The sequence below is a fragment of the Oncorhynchus masou genome, chromosome 2, assembly GCF_036934945.1.
Source record: "Oncorhynchus masou masou isolate Uvic2021 chromosome 2, UVic_Omas_1.1, whole genome shotgun sequence".
NCBI classification, from domain to species: domain Eukaryota; kingdom Metazoa; phylum Chordata; class Actinopteri; order Salmoniformes; family Salmonidae; genus Oncorhynchus; species Oncorhynchus masou.
This window is the reverse complement of record NC_088213.1, coordinates 4,675,673-4,697,117: the sequence shown is the minus strand read 5'-3', so window position 1 is coordinate 4,697,117 and position 21,445 is coordinate 4,675,673. Positions and strand designations below refer to the sequence as shown.

Genomic DNA, 21,445 nt, shown 5'->3' with positions numbered 1-21,445 from the left:
TACTCCTCTAGGACAGTGGACAGTGAGGAGAACCTCTCTACTCCTCTAGGACAGTGGACAGTGAGGAGAACATCTCTACTCCTCTAGGATAGTGGACAGACCGGGAGGAGAACCTCTACATCTCTACTCCTCTAGGATAGTGGACAGACCGGGAGGAGAACCTTTACATCTCTACTCCTCTAGGATAGTGGACAGACCGTGAGGAGAACATCTCTACTCCTCTAGGATAGTGGACAGACCGTGAGGAGAACCTCTACCTCTCTACTCCTCTAGGATAGTGGACAGACCGTGAGGAGAACCTCTACCTCTCTACTCCTCTAGGATAGTGGACAGACCGTGAGGAGAACATCTCTACTCCTCTAGGATAGTGGACAGACCGTGAGGAGAACCTCTACCTCTCTACTCCTCTAGGACAGTGGACAGACCGTGAGGAGAACCTCTCTACTCCTCTAGGATAGTGGACAGACCGGGAGGAGAACCTTTACATCTCTACTCCTCTAGGATAGTGGACAGACCGTGAGGAGAACATCTCTACTCCTCTAGGATAGTGGACAGACCGTGAGGAGAACCTCTACCTCTCTACTCCTCTAGGATAGTGGACAGACCGTGAGGAGAACCTCTACCTCTCTACTCCTCTAGGATAGTGGACAGACCGGGAGGAGAACCTCTACCTCTCTACTACTCTAGGACAGTGGACAGACCGTGAGGAGAACCTCTACTCCTCTAGGATAGTGGACAGACCGTGAGGAGAACCTCTACATCTCTACTCCTCTAGGACAGTGGACAGTGAGGAGAACCTCTCTACTCCTCTAGGACAGTGGACAGACCGCGAGGAGAACCTCTCTACTCCTCTAGGACAGTGGACAGTGAGGAGAACCTCTCTACTCCTCTAGGACAGTGGACAGTGAGGAGAACCTCTCTACTCCTCTAGGACAGTGGACATACCGTGTGGAGATCCTTTTGACAGTGATCTGAGGTCCATAGTTCTTTCCTTGCACCATAGTCTTCCCTATGGACCTCACCATGGGGAGAGTATAGACTCTGGGGGCCAGCAGGGGCCTCAACTGGCCCTGGACGATGCCCCACGTCCCTGTGTTGTAGTGGGACGTACAGCTCTGAAACCAACACACAGTTATGAGGAATGAGTCAGATGTATTGAATCATAACGGACACTCAATAAAGGATTATACAGTAGAGAGGAATGAGTCAGATGTATTGAATCATAACGGACAGTCAATACAGGATTATACAGTAGAGAGGAATGAGTCAGATGTATTGAATCATAACGGACACTCAATAAAGGATTATACAGTAGAGAGGAATGAGTCAGATGTATTGAATCATAACGGACACTCAATAAAGGATTATACAGTAGAGAGGAATGAGTCAGATGTATTGAATCATAACGGACAGTCAATACAGGATTATACAGTAGAGAGGAATGAGTCAGATGTATTGAATCATAACAGACAGGTGTGTTTACCTGGTTGTCGGGGCTGAGGTTGAGTGAGGTGTGTGTACCTGGTTGTTGGGGCTGAGGTAGGTGTGTGTACCTGGTTGTTGGGGCTGAGGTAGGTGTGTGTACCTGGTTGTTGGGGCTGAGGTTGAGTAATCTCCATGATGAGTACATGAGGTCAGAGAAGTGGTAAAGAATACGTAGTCTGGCCCGGACTGCCTCCATGCTGACCTCTCTCAGAGAGCTGAACTGGGGGGGCACCGCTGACGGCAGGCCGAGCTGGAGGGGTACGGAGGACCCTGGAGACGGGAGCAGAACAAAGACATAAGGGAGGGGGGGAGGGAGGGAGAGAGGGAGGGAGGGAGAGAGGGAGGGAGGGAGGGAGAGAGAGGAGGAGGGAGGGGGGGGAGGGGGGAGGGAGGGGGAGAGGGAGGGAGGGAGGGAGGGAGGGAGGGGGGGGAGGGAGAGGGAGGGAGGGACAGAGGGAGGGAGCGAGGGAGGGAGAGGGAGACAGAGAGAGATTGTAATAGTGAAGGTGTAAACTTGGCAGTAGAAAATCTTAACAGTATATTTGACCTCTCAGCCTCCCTATCAAATCTAAAAATCTCAAATAGAAAACTGAAGAAAATTAACAACAATGACAAATGGTTTGATGAAGAATGCAAAAATCTAAGAAAGAAATTGAGAAACCTGTCCAACCAAAAACATAGAGACCCGGAAAACCTGAGTCTACGCCTTCACTATGGTGAATCACTAAAACAATACAGAAATACACTACGGAAAAAGAAGGAACAGCATGTCAGAAATCAGCTCAATGTAATTGAAGAATCCATAGACTCTAACCACTTCTGGGAAAATTGGAAAACACTAAACAAACAACAACACAAATAATTATCTATCCAAAATGGAGATGTATGGGTAAACCACTTCTCCAATCTTTTTGGCTCTATAACAAAGAATAAAGAGCAAAAACATATACATGATCAAATACAGATCTTAGAATCAACTATTAAAGACTACCAGAACCCACTGGATTCTCCAATTACATTGATTGAGTTACAGGACAAAATAAAAACCCTCCAATCCAAAAAGGCCTGTGGTGTTGATGGTATCCTCAATGAAATGATCAAATATACAGACAACAAATTCCAATTGGCTATACTAAAACTCTTTAACATAATCCTTAGCTCTGGCATCTTCCCCAATATTTGGAATCAAGGACTGATCACCCCAATCCACTAAAATGGAGACAAATTTGACCCCAATAACTACCGTGGAATATGCGTCAACAGTAACCTTGGGAAAATCCTCTGCATTATCATTAACAGCAGACTCGTACACTTCCTCAATGAAAACAATGTACTGAGCAAATGTCAAATTGGCTTTTTACCAAATTACCATACAACAGACCATGTATTCACCCTGCACACCCTAATTGACAACCAAACAAACCAAAACAAAGGCAAAGTCTTCTCATGCTTTGTTGATTTCAAAAAAGCCTTCGACTCAATTTGGCATGAGGGTCTGCTATACAAACTGATGGAAAGTGGTGTTGGGGGTAAAACATACGACATCATAAAATCCATGTACACAAACAACAAGTGTGCGGTTACAATTGGCAAAAAACACACACATTTCTTCACACAGGGTCGTGGAGTTAGACAGGGATGCAGCTTAAGCCCCACCCTCTTCAACATATATATCAACGAATTGGCGCGGGCACTAGAAAAGTCTGCAGCACCCGGCCTCACCCTGCTAGAATCCGAAGTCAAATGTCTGCTGTTTGCTGATGATCTGGTGCTTCTGTCTCCATGCAGAATTCTACAAAAATATCCTCCGTGTACAACGTAAAACACCAAATAATGCATGCAGAGCAGAATTAGGCCGATACCCACTAATTATCAAAATCCAGAAAAGAGACGTTAAATTCTATAACCACCTAAAAGGAAGCCATTCCCAAACCTTCCACAACAAAGCCATCACCTACAGAGAGATGAACCTGGAGAAGAGTCCCCTAAGCAAGCTGGTCCTGGGGCTCTGTTCACAAACACACCCTACAGAGCCCCAGGACAGCAGCACAATTAGACCCAACCAAATCATGAGAAAACAAAAAGATAATTACTTGACACATTGGAAAGAATTAACAAAATAACAGAGCAAACTAGAATGCTATTTGGCCCTACACAGAGAGTAAACAGTGGCAGAATACCTGACCACTGTGACGCACCTAAAATTAAGGAAAGCTTTGACGATGTACAGACTCAGCGAGCATAGCCTTGCTATTGAGAAAGGCCGCCATAGGCAGACATGGCTCTCAAGAGAAGACAGGCTATGTGCTCACTGCCCACAAAAACTGAGCTGCACTTCCTAACCTCCTGCCCAATGTATGACCATATTAGAGAGACATATCTCCCTCAGATTACACAGATCCACAAAGAATTTGAAAACAAATCCAATTTTGATAAACTCCCATATCTACTGGGTGAAATTCCACAGTGTGCCATCAGAGCAGCAAGATTTGTGACCTGTTGCCACGAGAAAAGGGCAACCAGTGAAGAACACGCACCATTGTAAATACAACCCATATCTATGCTTATTTATTTTATCTTGTGTCCTTTACCATTTGTACATTGTTAAAACACTGTATATATATATATATATATATATATATATATATATATATATATATATATATATATATATATATATATATATAATATGACATTTGTAATGTCTTTATTGTTTTGAAACTTCTGTATGTGTGATGTCTACTGTTAATTTTATTGTTTATTTCACTTTATATATTATCTACCTTACTTGCTTTGGCAATGTTAACACATGTTTCCCATGCCAATAAAGCCCTTGAATTGAACTGAATTGAGAGAGAGAGAGAGAGACAGAGAGAGAGGGAGAGAGAGAGAGAGAGGCATTGAGAGGAAGGGAGGTTGATAGGATGGGAGGGGGGTTGAGGGGGAGGGAGGGGGGTTGAGAGGAAGGAGAGAGAGAGAGAGAGAGAGAAAGCAAGAGAGAGAGAGGGAGGGAGGAGAGAGATGGAGAGGGGGATTGAGGTTGATAGGAAGGGAGGGAGGTTGATAGGAAGGAGAGAGAGAGAGAGAGGGGGTTGAGAGGGAGGTTGATAGGAAGGAGAGAGAGAGAGAGAGAGGGGGTTGAGAGGGAGGTTGATAGGAAGGAGAGAGAGAGAGAGAGAGGGAGAGGGGGTTGAGAGGGAGGTTGATAGGAAGGGAGAGGGAGGTTGATAGGAAGGAGAGAGAGGGAGAGGGATAGGGGGTTGAGAGGGAGGGAGGGAGAGATGTATAAGGTGGAATCATTTTAGAATCCAATCATTATCCATCTCTTCCACCTCGACACCATTTCCCTTGGTTTATTTTAACACACTATTGACTGATGACCCTGAGATTAGAACACAATCCATTTCCCTGAGATCAGAACACAATCCATTTCCCTGAGATCAGAACACAATCCATTTCCCTGAGATCAGAACACAATCCATTTCCCTGAGATCAGAACACAATCCATTTCCCTGAGATCAGAACACAATCCATTTCCCTGAGATCAGAACACAATCCATTTCCCTGAGATCAGAACACAATCCATTTCCCTGAGATCAGAACACAATCCATTTCCCTGAGATCAGAACACAATCCATTTCTCTGAGATCAGAACACAATCCATTTCCCTGAGATCAGAACACAATCCATTTCCCTGAGATCAGAACACAATCCATTTCCCTGAGATCAGAACACAATCCATTTCCCTGAGATCAGAACACAATCCATTTCCCTGAGATCAGAACACAATCCATTTCCCTGAGATCAGAACACAATCCATTTCCCTGAGATCAGAACACAATCCATTTCCCTGAGATCAGAACACAATCCATTTCCCTGAGATCAGAACACAATCCATTTCCCTGAGATCAGAACACAATCCATTTCCCTAAGATCAGAACACAATCCATTTCCCTGAGATCAGAACACAATCCATTTCCCTGAGATCAGAACACAATCCATTTCCCTAAGATCAGAACACAATCCATTTCATCAGACAGAAGGAGGAATTTACTGCCATCTAGAGTGGGAGATGTTATGACTCCATGTTAAAGTACCTGACCACTAAACACCTCAACAGGTACAGAGGCCATGTCAGTCCACGTGTTGACGACTGAAGGAGAGAGACTGCCTGCTGTGTGTGTATGTGTGTGTATGTGTGTGTATGTGTGTGTATGTGTGTGTATGTGTGTGTATGTGTGTGTATGTGTGTGTATATGTGTGTATATTTACCTGGAGCCCGGGGAGGGACAGAAGGAGCGGTCCAGGCAGCAGAGTGACAGCGACCAGCAGAGACCTGGTGAATGTCCTTCCCCTGTAGTGATGTCACCAGGGTGGGCTCTCTCACATGGTTGGTGTGGCCCAGACCCAACTAGGAGACAGAGAGAACAGAGAAACAGATCAAGACCCAACTAGGAGACAGAGAGAACAGAGACACAGATCAAGACCCAACTAGGAGACAGAGAGAACAGAGACACAGATCAAGACCCAACTAGGAGACAGAGAGAACAGAGACACTGATCAAGACCCAACTAGGAGACAGAGAGAACAGAGACACTGATCAAGACCCAACTAGGAGACAGAGAGAACAGAGACACTGATCAAGACCCAACTAGGAGACAGAGAGAACAGAGACACAGATCAAGACCCAACTAGGAGACAGAGAGAACAGAGACACAGATCAAGACCCAACTAGGAGACAGAGAGAACAGAGACACTGATCAAGACCCAACTAGGAGACAGAGAGAACAGAGACACTGATCAAGACCCAACTAGGAGACAGAGAGAACAGAGACACTGATCAAGACCCAACTAGGAGACAGAGAGAACAGAGACACTGATCAAGACCCAACTAGGAGACAGAGAGAACACAGAGAAACAGATCAAGACCCAACTAGGAGACAGAGAGAACAGAGACACTGATCAAGACCCAACTAGGAGACAGAGAGAACATAGAGAAACAGATCAAAATCCCTGTGTGTTTACCTGTCCCTGTATGGGTGTGTGTTGTATCCTACCTGTCCCTGTATGGGTGTGTGTTGTATCCTACCTGTCCCTGTATGGGTGTGAGTACTTGTCCCCGTATGGGTGTGAGCACCTGTCCCTGTATGGGTGTGAGTACCTGTCCCTGTATGGGTGTGAGTACTTGTCTCTGTATGGGTGTGTGTTGTATCCTACCTGTCCCTGTGTGGGTACATGTCCCTGTATGGGCGTGAGTACATGTCCCTGTATGGGTGTGTGTTGTATCCTACCTGCACCTGTATGGGTGTGTGTTGTATCTTACCTGTCCCTGTATGGGTGTGAGTACCTGTCCCTGTATGGGTGTGTGTTGTATCCTACCTGTCCCTGTGTGGGGGTGAGTACATGTCCCTGTGTGGGTGTGAGTACCTGTCCCTGTATGGGTGTGTGTTGTATCCTACCTGTCCCTGTATGGGTGTGTGTTGTATCCTACCTGTCCCTGTGTGGGTGTGTGTTGTATCCTACCTGTCCCTGTGTGGGGGTGAGTACATGTCCCTGTGTGGGTGTGAGTACCTGTCCCTGTATGAGTGTGTGTTGTATCCTACCTGTCCCTGTATGGGTGTGAGTACCTGTCCCTGTGTGGGTGTGTGTTGTATCCTACCTGTCCCTGTATGGGTGTGTGTTGTATCCTACCTGTCCCTGTATGGGTGTGTGTTGTATCCTACCTGTCCCTGTATGGGTGTGAGTACCTGTCCCTGTATGGGTGTGTGTTGTATCCTACCTGTCCCTGTATGGGTGTGTGTTGTATCCTACCTGCCCCTGTATGGGAGTGTGTTGTATCCTACCTGTCCCTGTATGGGTGTGAGTACCTGTCCCTGTATGGGTGTGTGTTGTATCCTACCTGTCCCTGTATGGGTGTGAGTACCTGTCCCTGTGTGGGTGTGTGTTGTATCCTACCTGTCCCTGTATGGGTGTGTGTTGTATCCTACCTGTCCCTGTATGGGTGTGAGTACCTGTCCCTGTATGGGTGTGTGTTGTATCCTACCTGTCCCTGTATGGGTGTGTGTTGTATCCTACCTGTCCCTGTATGGGTGTGAGTACCTGTCCCTGTATGGGTGTGTGTTGTATCCTACCTGACCCTGTATGGGCGTGAGTACCTGTCCCTGTATGGGTGTGTGTTGTATCCTACCTGTCCCTGTATGGGTGTGTGTTGTATCCTACCTGTCCCTGTATGGGTGTGTGTTGTATCCTACCTGTCCCTGTATGGGTGTGTGTTGTATCCTACCTGTCCCTGTATGGGTGCGTGTTGTATCCTACCTGTCCCTGTATGGGTGCGTGTTGTATCCTACCTGACCCTCTGAGTTGCTGCCCCAGGTATAGACCTCTCCGGTGGAGGACAGGACCAGTGTGTGTTCGGCCCCCACAGCCACATCCTGTATAAACACGTCAGACAGAGCTGGTACCACCTGGGGACGGTTGTGGTTCCTGGCCCGGCCCTCCGGCAGCCCTATGAGTCGGTCTGTAGACAGGGGGGGGGGGCACAGGAGGGTTGATGAGGGGTGTTACAGGCTAACAAAGACACATTCTGTATGTTATGGTATGTCTAAAGTAGACCGGATATTTTTGGTTGTTGTCAATAATCAGGACGGATGATGAAAATAATATAGAAATGCAGAACTAGAGTAACAGACAACACTGAGAGAATATGTTTTGTTTTTACCTCGGCGTGTTCTATTCTATAATATTTCTATGTTATCTGTTGAAACCTAACAGTCATGTGGTGCATCATGTCCAGACCTTGTCCGAACGTGTACACGTTGCCGTCTCTAGTGAGGGCGACAGAGAACTGAGTTCCACAGGACACCTTCTTGATGCCGAGGCCACAGAGAACGTCCACCTTCTGTGGAACAACAACAACAACAACAACGTGATTCACACACAACTAGAATATACAGACAGAATATACACAGACTATACTATAGACAGAATATACTACAGACAGAATATACACAGAATATACTATAGACAGAATATACACAGAATATACTAGAGACAGAATATACTACAGACAGAATATACTACAGACAGAATATACTACAGACAGAATATACTACAGACAGAATATACTACAGACAGAATATACTACAGCCAGAATATACTACAGACAGAATATACACAGAATATACTATAGACAGAATATACACAGAATATACTAGAGACAGAATATACTACAGACAGAATATACTACAGACAGAATATACTACAGACAGAATATACTACCGCCAGAATATACTACAGCCAGAATATACTACAGACAGAATATACTACAGACAGAATATACTACAGACAGAATATACTACAGACAGAATATACTACAGCCAGAATATACTCCAGACAGAATATACTACAGACAGAATATACTACAGACAGAATATACTACAGACAGAATATACACAGAATATACTCCAGACAGAATATACTACCAACAGAATATACTACAGACAGAATATACTCCAGACAGAATATACTACAGACAGAATATACTACAGACAGAATATACACAGAATATACTACAGCCAGAATATACTACAGCCAGAATATACTACAGACAGAATATACTACAGACAGAATATACTACAGACAGAATATACTACAGACAGAATATACTACAGACAGAATATACTACCGCCAGAATATACTACAGACAGAATATACTACAGACAGAATATACTCCAGACAGAATATACTACAGACAGAATATACTACAGACAGAATATACTACAGACAGAATATACTATAGACAGAATATACTCCAGACAGAATATACTACAGCCAGAATATACTACAGCCAGAATATACTACAGCCAGAATATACTACAGCCAGAATATACTACAGCCAGAATATACTACAGCCAGAATATACTCCAGACAGAATATACTACAGACAGAATATACTACCGCCAGAATATACTACAGACAGAATATACTATAGACAGAATATACTACAGCCAGAATATACTACAGCCAGAATATACTACAGCCAGAATATACTACAGACAGAATATACTAGAGACAGAATATACTCCAGACAGAATATACTACAGACAGAATATACTACAGACAGAATATACTACAGCCAGAATATACTACAGACAGAATATACTACAGACAGAATATACTACAGACAGAATATACTACAGACAGAATATACTACAGACAGAATATACTACAGACAGAATATACTACAGACAGAATATACTACAGACAGAATATACTACAGCCAGAATATACTACCGACAGAATATACTCCAGACAGAATATACTACAGACAGAATATACTACAGACAGAATATACTACAGACAGAATATACTACAGCCAGAATATACTACAGACAGAATATACTATAGACAGAATATACTATAGACAGAATATACTACAGACAGAATATACTACAGACAGAATATACTACAGACAGAATATACTACAGACAGAATATACTACCGCCAGAATATACTACAGACAGAATATACTACAGCCAGAATATACTACAGACAGAATATACTATAGACAGAATATACTATAGACAGAATATACTACAGCCAGAATATACTACAGCCAGAATATACTACCGCCAGAATATACTACAGACAGAATATACTACAGCCAGAATATACTACAGACAGAATATACTATAGACAGAATATACTATAGACAGAATATACTACAGCCAGAATATACTACAGCCAGAATATACTACAGACAGAATATACTAGAGACAGAATATACTACACATATAGACAACACAAATCAATATCAAATCCATTTCCCTTCCTCTCCTCAGAATGGAGGAACAGACTGACAGTCAACACTACTGTACATACCTGAGGAACAGACTGACAGTCAACACTACTGTACATACCTGAGGAACAGACCTACAGTCAACACTACCGTACATACCTGAGGAACATACCTACAGTCAACACTACCATACATACCTGAGGTGAGGACTGACAGTCAACACTACCGTACATACCTGAGGAACAGACCTACAGTCAACACTACTGTACTGTACATACCTGAGGAACAGACTGACAGTCAACACTACTGTACATACCTGAGGAAGAGACTGACAGTCAACACTACTGTACATACCTGAGGAACATACTGACAGTCAACACTATTGTACTGTACATACCTGAGGAACAGACTGACAGTCAACACTACTGTACATACCTGAGGAACAGACTGACAGTCAACACTACTGTACATACCTGAGGAACAGACCTACAGTCAACACTACTGTACATACCTGAGGAACAGGCTGACAGTCAACACTACTGTACATACCTGAGGAACAGACTGACAGTCAACACTACTGTACATACCTGAGGAACAGACCTACAGTCAACACTACCGTACATACCTGAGGAACAGACTGACAGTCAACACTACCGTACATACCTGAGGAACAGACTGACAGTCAACACTACCGTACATACCTGAGGAACAGACCTACAGTCAACACTACCGTACATACCTGAGGTGAGGACTGACAGTCAACACTACTGTACATACCTGAGGAACAGACCTACAGTCAACACTACTGTACATACCTGAGGAACAGACCTACAGTCAACACTACCGTACATACCTGAGGAACAGACTGACAGTCAACACTACCGTACATACCTGAGGAACAGACTGACAGTCAACACTACCGTACATACCTGAGGAACAGACCTACAGTCAACACTACTGTACATACCTGAGGAACATACTGAAAGTCACCACTACTGTACATACCTGAGGAACAGACCTAAAGTCAACACTACTGTACATACCTGATGAACATACCTACAGTCAACACTACCGTACATACCTGAGGAACAGACTGACAGTCAACACTACTGTACATATCTGAGGAACAGACCGACAGTCAACACTACCGTACATACCTGAGGAACAGACCTACAGTCAACACTACCGTACATACCTGAGGTGAGGACTGACAGTCAACACTACCGTACATACCTGAGGTGAGGACTGACAGTCAACACTACTGTACATACCTGAGGAACATACTGAAAGTCACCACTACTGTACATACCTGAGGAACAGACCTACAGTCAACACTACTGTACTGTACATACCTGAGGAACAGACTGACAGTCAACACTACCGTACATACCTGAGGAACAGACCTACAGTCAACACTACTGTACATACCTGAGGAACAGACTGACAGTCAACACTACCGTACATACCTGAGGAACAGGCTGACAGTCAACACTACTGTACTGTACATACCTGAGGAACAGACCTACAGACAACACTACTGTACATACCTGAGGAACAGACTGACAGTCAACACTACTGTACCGTACATACCTGAGGAACAGACTGACAGTCAACACTACTGTACTGTACATACCTGAGGAACAGACCGGCAGTCAACTCTACTGTACTGTACATACCTGAGGAACAGACTGACAGTCAACACTACTGTACATACCTGAGGAACAGACCTACAGCCAACACTACTGTACATACCTGAGGAACAGACCTACAGTCAACACTACCGTACATACCTGAGGAACAGACTGACAGTCAACACTACCGTACATACCTGAGGAACAGACCGACAGTCAACACTACTGTACATATCTGAGGAACAGACCTACAGTCAACACTACCGTACATACCTGAGGAACAGACCTACAGTCAACACTACTGTACTGTACATACCTGAGGAACAGACTGACAGTCAACACTACAGTACTGTACTGTACATACCTGAGGAACAGACTGACAGTCAACACTACTGTACATACCTGAGGAACATACCTACAGTCAACACTACTGTACATACCTGAGGAACAGACTGACAGTCAACACTACTGTACTGTACATACCTGAGGAACAGACCTACAGTCAACACTACTGTACTGTACATACCTGAGGAACAGACTGACAGTCAACACTACTGTACATACCTGAGGAACATACCTACAGTCAACACTACTGTACATACCTGAGGAACAGACTGACAGTCAACACTACTGTACTGTACATACCTGAGGAACAGACTGACAGTCAACACTACCGTACATACCTGAGGAACAGACCTACAGTCAACACTACTGTACTGTACATACCTGAGGAACAGACCGACAGTCAACACTACCGTACATACCTGAGGAACAGACCTACAGTCAACACTACTGTACATACCTGAGGAACAGACCGACGGTCAACACTACTGTACATACCTGAGGAACAGACCTACAGTCAACACTACTGTACATACCTGAGGAACAGACCTACAGTCAACACTACTGTACATACCTGAGGAACAGACCGACAGTCAACACTACCGTACATACCTGAGGAACAGACCTACAGTCAACACTACCGTACATACCTGAGGAACAGACCTACAGTCAACACTACTGTACATACCTGAGGAACAGACCTACAGTCAACACTACAGTACATACCTGAGGAACAGACCGACAGTCAACACTACTGTACATACCTGAGGAACAGACCGACAGTCAACACTACCGTACATACCTGAGGAACAGACCTACAGTCAACACTACCGTACATACCTGATGAACAGACCTACAGTCAACACTACCGTACATACCTGATGAACAGACTGACAGTCAACACTACCGTACATACCTGAGGAACAGACTGACAGTCAACACTACTGTACATACCTGAGGAACATACCTACAGTCAACACTACTGTACATACCTGAGGAACAAACCTACAGTCAACACTACTGTACATACCTGAGGAACATACCTACAGTCAACACTACCGTACATACCTGAGGTGAGGACTTGGCGGTAGAATTCCCCAGGCCCAGTTTCCCGTAGTCTCCGTCTCCGAAGGCCCAGACCATCATTCCATCCGCAGAGACGGCTACGGTGTGATTCAGACCGCACGCCACCTGGGAACCGGAAACAACCAGACGTGGGTCAGATGGTTCAATACTTGAACTGTGTTTGACCTGGTTTACCTGACACAACGAAACCAAATACTTTCAGAGAATGTGTTTTTTCTGATATTATATTGTGATTGTTAGTGTATCTCACCTGTCCGACCTGGTATCTGTTAGTGTATCTCACCTGTCGGACCTGGTATCTGTTCGTGTACCTCACCTGTCCGACCTGGTATCTGTTAGTGTATCTCACCTGTCCGACCTGGTATCTGTTAGTGTATCTCACCTGTCGGACCTGGTATCTGTTAGCGTATCTCACCTGTCCGACCTGGTATCTGTTAGTGTATCTCACCTGTCGGACCTGGTATCTGTTAGTGTATATTACCTGGTATCTGTTAGTGTACCTCACCTGTCCGACCTGGTATCTGTTAGTGTATATTACCTGGTATCTGTTAGTGTATCTCACCTGTCCGACCTGGTATCTGTTAGTGTATATTACCTGGTATCTGTTAGTGTATCTCACCTGTCCGACCTGGTATCTGTTAGTGTATATTACCTGGTATCTGTTAGTGTACCTCACCTGTCCGACCTGGTATCTGTTAGTGTATATTACCTGGTATCTGTTAGTGTATCTCACCTGTCCGACCTGTTATATGTTAGTGTATATTACCTGGTATTTGTTAGTGTACCTCACCTGTCCGACCTGGTATCTGTTAGTGTATATTACCTGGTATCTGTTAGTGTACCTCACCTGTCCGACCTGGTATCTGTTAGTGTATCTCACCTGTCCGACCTGGTATCTGTTAGTGTATCTCACCTGTCCGACCTGGTATCTGTTAGTGTATCTCACCTGTCGGACCTGGTATCTGTTAGTGTATCTCACCTGCCGGACCTGGTATCTGTTAGTGTATCTCACCTGTCGGACCTGGTATCTGTTAGTGTATCTCACATGTCCGACCTGGTATCTGTTAGTGTATCTCACCTGTCCGACCTGGTATTTGTTAGTGTATATTACCTGGTATCTGTTAGTGTACCTCACCTGTCCGACCTGGTATCTGTTAGTGTATATTACCTGGTATCTGTTAGTGTACCTCACCTGTCCGACCTGGTATCTGTAGGTGTATCTCACCAGTCCGACCTGGTATCTGTTAGTGTATCTCACCTGTCCGACCTGGTATCTGTTAGTGTACCTCACCTGTCCGACCTGGTATCTGTTAGTGTATATTACCTGGTATCTGTTAGTGTATCTCACCTGTCGGACCTGGTATATGTTAGTGTATCTCACCTGTCGGACCTGGTATCTGTTAGCGTATCTCACCTGTCCGACCTGGTATCTGTTAGTGTATCTCACCTGTCCGACCTGGTATTTGTTAGTGTATATTACCTGGTATCTGTTAGTGTATCTCACCTGTCCGACCTGGTATCTGTTAGTGTATCTCACCTGTCCGACCTGGTATTTGTTAGTTTATATTACCTGGTATCTGTTAGTGTACCTCACCTGTCCGACCTGGTATCTGTTAGTGTATATTACCTGGTATCTGTTAGTGTACCTCACCTGTCCGACCTGGTATCTGTTAGTGTATCCCACCTGTCCGACCTGGTATCTGTTAGTGTATCTCACCTGTCCGACCTGGTATCTGTTAGTGTATCTCACCTGTCCGACCTGGTATCTGTTAGTGTACCTCACCTGTCCGACCTGGTATCTGTTAGTGTATATTACCTGGTATCTGTTAGTGTATATTACCTGTTCGACCTGGTATCTGTTAGTGTATATTACCTGGTATCTGTTAGTGTATCTCACCTGTCGGACCTGGTATCTGTTAGTGTATCTCACCTGTCGGACCTGGTATCTGTTAGTGCACATATGTCAGAGTCAAGGCCCGCGGGCCACATCCGGCCCGCGAGAAGGTTTTTTACGGCCCCTGGGATGATCTTGATTTATTATTAGAACCGGCCCGCAGACCGCAGCAAGCCGGCAGCCCGCAGATCTTTTACACGCACCAATACTACATTTCCCACAATGCAACGGTGACGCACCGAGCAGTAGGCTGCTTCATTTCAATATTTATTGGCACAGCAGTCGTCAGCATCACAGTAAAATTAACTTTCAGATACCCATCAAAAATGGCAAAACGGAAGGTGGACACTGAGAACCGGGGTTTCAAACAAGGTGGGAGTCGGAGTATATGTTCACGGAGGTAGCTGGAAAACCTGTGTGTCTTCTGTGTGGAGAAAGTGTGGCGGTACTGAAAGAGTATAATCTGAGACGACATTATGAAACGAAACACGCGGACAAAAACAAGAATATGGACATGGAACAAAGGCTACAAAAGGCAGAGGAATTAAAACGAGGCCTCAAATCTCGACAGGCTCTGTTCAAAAAAGCCAAATCACAAGGCCAGGCTGCTGTCAAGGCCAGTTTTATTTTGGCAGAAGAGATCGCTAAATCAGCCCGGCCATTTACGGAGGGGATTTCATCAAAAACTGCATGATTAAAGTTTGTGACGAAGTTTGCCCAGAAAAAAGGCAACTCTTTTTAAATGTGAGTCTGAGCAGAAACACCATTGCCGAGAGAGTAGACCAGTTGTCCATCAATCTAAAAGAGCAGCTTGTGAAAAAGGGAAAAGATTTCATTGCATATTCCTTGGCTGTGGATGAGAGCACCGACATTTCTGACATTGCCCAGTTGTCAATTTTCATCCGCGGAGTGGACTCCAGCCTAAGCGTGACAGAGGAGTTTTTGGCTTTACGTCCTATGCATGGCACAACTACGGGGCATGATTTGTATGAAGAGGTGTCAAGATGTGTAAATGAGATGGAGCTGCCTTGGGAAAACTCGTGGGTTTGACAACCGACGGAGCACCTGCGATGTGTGGACACAGGAGCGGACTGGTGGCGAAGATACGGGAAAAGATGCAAGAAGAAAACGCGACAGGTGAGCTGACAGCTTATCATTGTATCATACACCAGGAAGCGTTGTGCGGTAAAGCCTTGAAAATGGAGCATGTAATGAGCATCATCACGCGCACAGTTAACTTTATCAGAGCCAAAGGTTTGAATCACCGCCAGTTCAAGGCATTTCTGACGGAGTTAGAAACGGAGCATGGTGATTTGCCTTATCACACAGAGGTGCGATGGCTAAGCCAGGGAAAGGTGCTTCAAAGATGTTTCGAGCTTCGTGAGGAACAAAGTGTTGTTTTTGATTAATAGATTTTTGCACTTTATTTTATTGTATTTCAATCCAATTATATTTTAAAAATATTTCAGTTGAGTGGATGATAGAAAATTGCTATTATTGTTTTTTTCTTTGAAGTAAATTTAGCCCACTTTTGCTAAAATAGAAAATATAGGCTACTGATGGTGCCTTGAATACCGGTTTCTTTCATTTAATGTTCATGTTATGGGGATTTTTATATAAAGGAAATTTGTCTTTTGTGTCTGTTGAAAATTAAAGATTACTGACAGAGCCATAAGAAAATATTGCTTTATTTATCTGATCATATTGGAATATATTTGTTAGGTTTTCAGTAGGTTCAATTAGGTTCACTAGACTATATGCGTCATTTAAAAATTTTTCAATGAACATTCGAACAGTCCGGCCCTCGGCTTGTAGCTAAATTTTTTATTTGGCCCTCCGTCCATTTGACTTTGACACCCCTGTGTTAGTGTATCTCACCTGTCCGACCTGGTATCTGTTAGTGTATCTCACCTGTCCGACCTGGTATTTGTTAGTGTATATTACCTGTTCGACCTGGTATCTGTTAGTGTATATTACCTGGTATCTGTTAGTGTATCTCACCTGTCGGACCTGGTATCTGTTAGTGTACCTCACCTGTCCGACCTGGTATCTGTTAGTGTATCTCACCTGTTCGACCTGGTATCTGTTAGTGTATATTACCTGGTATCTGTTAGTGTATCTCACCTGTCGGACCTGGTATCTGTTAGTGTATCTCACCTGTCGGACCTGGTATCTGTTAGTGTATCTCACCTGTCGGACCTGGTATCTGTTAGTGTATCTCACCTGTTCGACCTGGTATCTGTTAGTGTATATTACCTGGTATCTGTTAGTGTATCTCACCTGTCCGACCTGGTATCTGTTAGTGTATCTCACCTGTCGGACCTGGTATCTGTTAGTGTATCTCACCTGATATCTGTTAGTGTATCTCACCTGTCCGACCTGGTATCTGTTAGTGTATCTCACCTGTCCGACCTGGTATTTGTTATTGTATCTCACCTGTCTGACCTGGTATCTGTTAGTGTATATTACCTGGTATCTGTTAATGTATATTACATGGTATCTGTTAGTGTATCTCACCTGTCCGACCTGGTATCTGTTAATGTACCTCACCTGTCCGACCTGGTATCTGTTAGTGTATATTACCTGGTATCTGTTAGTGTATCTCACCTGTCCGACCTGGTATCTGTAGGTGTATCTCACCAGTCCGACCTGGTATCTGTTAGTGTATCTCACCTGTCCGACCTGGTATCTGTTAGTGTACCTCACCTGTCCGACCTGGTATCTGTTAGTGTATATTACCTGGTATCTGTTAGTGTACCTCACCTGTCCGACCTGGTATCTGTTAGTGTATCCCACCTGTCCGACCTGGTATCTGTTAGTGTATCTCACCTGTCCGACCTGGTATCTGTTAGTGTACCTCACCTGTCCGACCTGGTATCTGTTAGTGTATATTACCTGGTATCTGTTAGTGTATATTACCTGTTCGACCTGGTATCTGTTAGTGTATATTACCTGGTATCTGTTAGTGTATCTCACCTGTCGGACCTGGTATCTGTTAGTGTATCTCACCTGTCGGACCTGGTATCTGTTAGTGTATCTCACCTGTCCGACCTGGTATCTGTTAGTGTATCTCACCTGTCCGACCTGGTATTTGTTAGTGTATATTACCTGTTCGACCTGGTATCTGTTAGTGTATATTACCTGGTATCTGTTAGTGTATCTCACCTGTCGGACCTGGTATCTGTTAGTGTACCTCACCTGTCCGACCTGGTATCTGTTAGTGTATCTCACCTGTTCGACCTGTTATATGTTAGTGTATATTACCTGGTATCTGTTAGTGTATCTCACCTGTCGGACCTGGTATCTGTTAGTGTATCTCACCTGTCCGACCTGGTATCTGTTAGTGTATCTCACCTGTCCGACCTGGTATTTGTTAGTGTATATTACCTGGTATCTGTTAGTGTATCTCACCTGTCGGACCTGGTATCTGTTAGTGTATCTCACCTGTCGGACCTGGTATCTGTTAGTGTATCTCACCTGTCCGACCTGGTATCTGTTAGTGTATATTACCTGGTATCTGTTAGTGTATCTCACCTGTCCGACCTGGTATCTGTTAGTGTATATTACCTGGTATCTGTTAGTGTATATTACCTGGTATCTGTTAGTGTACATTACCTGGTATCTGTTAGTGTATCTCACCTGTCGGACCTGGTATCTGTTAGTGTATCTCACCTGTTCGACCTGGTATCTGTTAGTGTATATTACCTGGTATCTGTTAGTGTATCTCACCTGTCCGACCTGGTATCTGTTAGTGTATCTCACCTGTCGGACCTGGTATCTGTTAGTGTATCTCACCTGTTCGACCTGGTATCTGTTAGTGTATCTCACCTGATATCTGTTAGTGTATCTCACCTGTCCGACCTGGTATCTGTTAGTGTATCTCACCTGTCCGACCTGGTATTTGTTATTGTATCTCACCTGTCTGACCTGGTATCTGTTAGTGTATATTACCTGGTATCTGTTAATGTATATTACATGGTATCTGTTAGTGTATCTCACCTGTCCGACCTGGTATCTGTTAATGTACCTCACCTGTCCGACCTGGTATCTGTTAGTGTATATTACCTGGTATCTGTTAGTGTATCTCACCTGTCCGACCTGGTATCTGTTAGTGTATCTCACCTGTCCGACCTGGTATTTGTTATTGTATCTCACCTGTCTGACCTGGTATCTGTTAGTGTATATTACCTGGTATCTGTTAGTGTATATTACCTGGTATCTGTTAGTGTATCTCACCTGTCGGACCTGGTATCTGTTAGTGTATATTACCTGGTATCTATTAGTGTATATTACCTGGTATCTGTTAGTGTATATTACCTGGTATCTGTTAGTGTATATTACCTGGTATCTGTTAGTGTATATTACCTGGTATCTATTAGTGTATATTACCTGGTATCTATTAGTGTATATTACCTGGTATCTGTTAGTGTATATTACCTGGTATCTGTTAGTGTATATTACCTGGTATCTGTTAGTGTATCTCACCTGTCCGACCTGGTATCTGTTAGTGTATCTCACCTGTCTGACCTGGTATCTGTTAGTGTATATTACCTGGTATTTGTTAGTGTATCTCACCTGTCCGACCTGGTATCTGTTAGTGTATCTCACCTGTCCGACCTGGTATCTGTTAGTGTATATTACCTGGTATCTGTTAGTGTATCTCACCTGTCCGACCTGGTATCTGTTAGTGTGTATTACCTGGTATCTGTTAGTGTATCTCACCTGGTATCTGTTAGTGTATCTCACCGGTCCGACCTGGTATCTGTTAGTGTATCTCACCTGTCCGACCTGGTATCTGTTAGTGTGTATTACCTGGTATCTGTTAGTGTATTTTACCTGGTATCTGTTAGTGTATCTCACCTGTCGGACCTGGTATCTGTTAGTGTATATTACCTGGTATCTGTTAGTGTATATTACCTGGTATCTGTTAGTGTGTATTACCTGGTATCTGTTAGTGTATATTACCTGGTATCTGTTAATGTATATTACCTGGTATCTGTTAGTGTATCTCACCTGGTATCTGTTAGTGTATCTCACCTGTCCGACCTGGTATCCCTCCAACGCAGTGACCTTCTCAGGGAGCTTCTTGTTGGAGGTGTTTCCCAGCCCAAGCCTGCCATAGTCCCCGTTCCCAAAGGAGAACAGCCTCCCATCAGCGGTCACCACCGCTGAGTGCTTGAACCCGCAGGACATCTGACCACAGAGGAACATGGGAACACAGCCAATCAGAACAAGAGGCCGTTTTTTTTAAAAGAAGGAGTGACATTGCAGATAGAAGGGAAATGTATTGAACCAACCCATTCCTCTTTTCCAAAAGAATAGTGGTATATTTTACATCTAAATGACAGTAGACTACAGTCTATTACGGTAGAGACACTGACCTGTAGAACCTCTACATGACAGTAGACTACAGTCTATGACAGTAGAGATACTGACCTGTAGAACCTCTACATGACAGTAGACTACAGTCTATGACAGTAGAGATACTGACCTGTAGAACCTCTACATGACAGTAGACTACAGTCTATGACAGCAGTGCTCTTCTGTTGGTTCACGTACCTCTGCACCAACTCCTCTCCCTGCAGGGCTTCGATCTGTTGGTTCACCTACCTGCTCCACCTCCTCTCCCGGCAGGGCTTCGATCTGTTGGTTCACCTACCTGCTCCACCTCCTCTCCCTGCAGGGCTTCGATCTGTTGGTTCACCTACCTGCTCCACCTCCTCTCCCGGCAGGGCTTCGATCTGTTGGTTCACCTACCTGCTCCACCTCCTCTCCCTGCAGGGCTTCGATCTGTTGGTTCACCTACCTGCTCCACCTCCTCTCCCTGCAGGGCTTCGATCTGTTGGTTCACGTACCTGCACCACCTCCTCTCCCTGCAGGGCTTCGATCTGTCGCGGTCGTCTCTGGCGGTCACTGTTTCCGTGTCCCAGCTTCCCGTAGTCTCCGTCTCCCCAGCTGAACACCTCGCCGCTCTCTGTCAGCGCCATGGAGTGACCGTCGCTGCCACACGACGTCACCAGCTGGGTCACCACAAAGCCTTGGGGGGGGGAGACGGACAGAGAGACAGACAGAGAGACAGACATGTTGGAGCTACGGTCCCGTTAACAGCCAGCACCTCAAAGCCTTGGGGGGGGAGACGGACAGAGAGACAGACAGAGAGACAGACAGAGAGACAGACATGTTGGAGCTACGGTCCCATTGACAGACAGG

The 21,445-nt window shown here is 44.6% G+C and overlaps 1 protein-coding gene across 2 annotated transcripts in view; it reads right to left on the bottom strand.

Annotated features, from left to right (window-relative positions):
* The window catches only part of LOC135554485 (probable E3 ubiquitin-protein ligase HERC1), a 68,568-nt gene that overhangs the window by 29,574 nt on the left and 17,549 nt on the right, over positions 1-21,445 (bottom strand). For both annotated transcript variants that reach the window (XM_064986822.1, XM_064986811.1), the window contains exons 9-16: positions 21,091-21,272; positions 20,273-20,428; positions 13,324-13,446; positions 8,281-8,383; positions 7,833-8,002; positions 5,758-5,896; positions 1,586-1,755; positions 946-1,115 (exon numbers count right to left, since the gene is read on the bottom strand). In XM_064986822.1, coding sequence (XP_064842894.1) covers positions 946-1,115; positions 1,586-1,755; positions 5,758-5,896; positions 7,833-8,002; positions 8,281-8,383; positions 13,324-13,446; positions 20,273-20,428; positions 21,091-21,272 — 1,213 coding nt within the window. The remainder of the gene's footprint in view (positions 1-945; positions 1,116-1,585; positions 1,756-5,757; positions 5,897-7,832; positions 8,003-8,280; positions 8,384-13,323; positions 13,447-20,272; positions 20,429-21,090; positions 21,273-21,445) is intronic.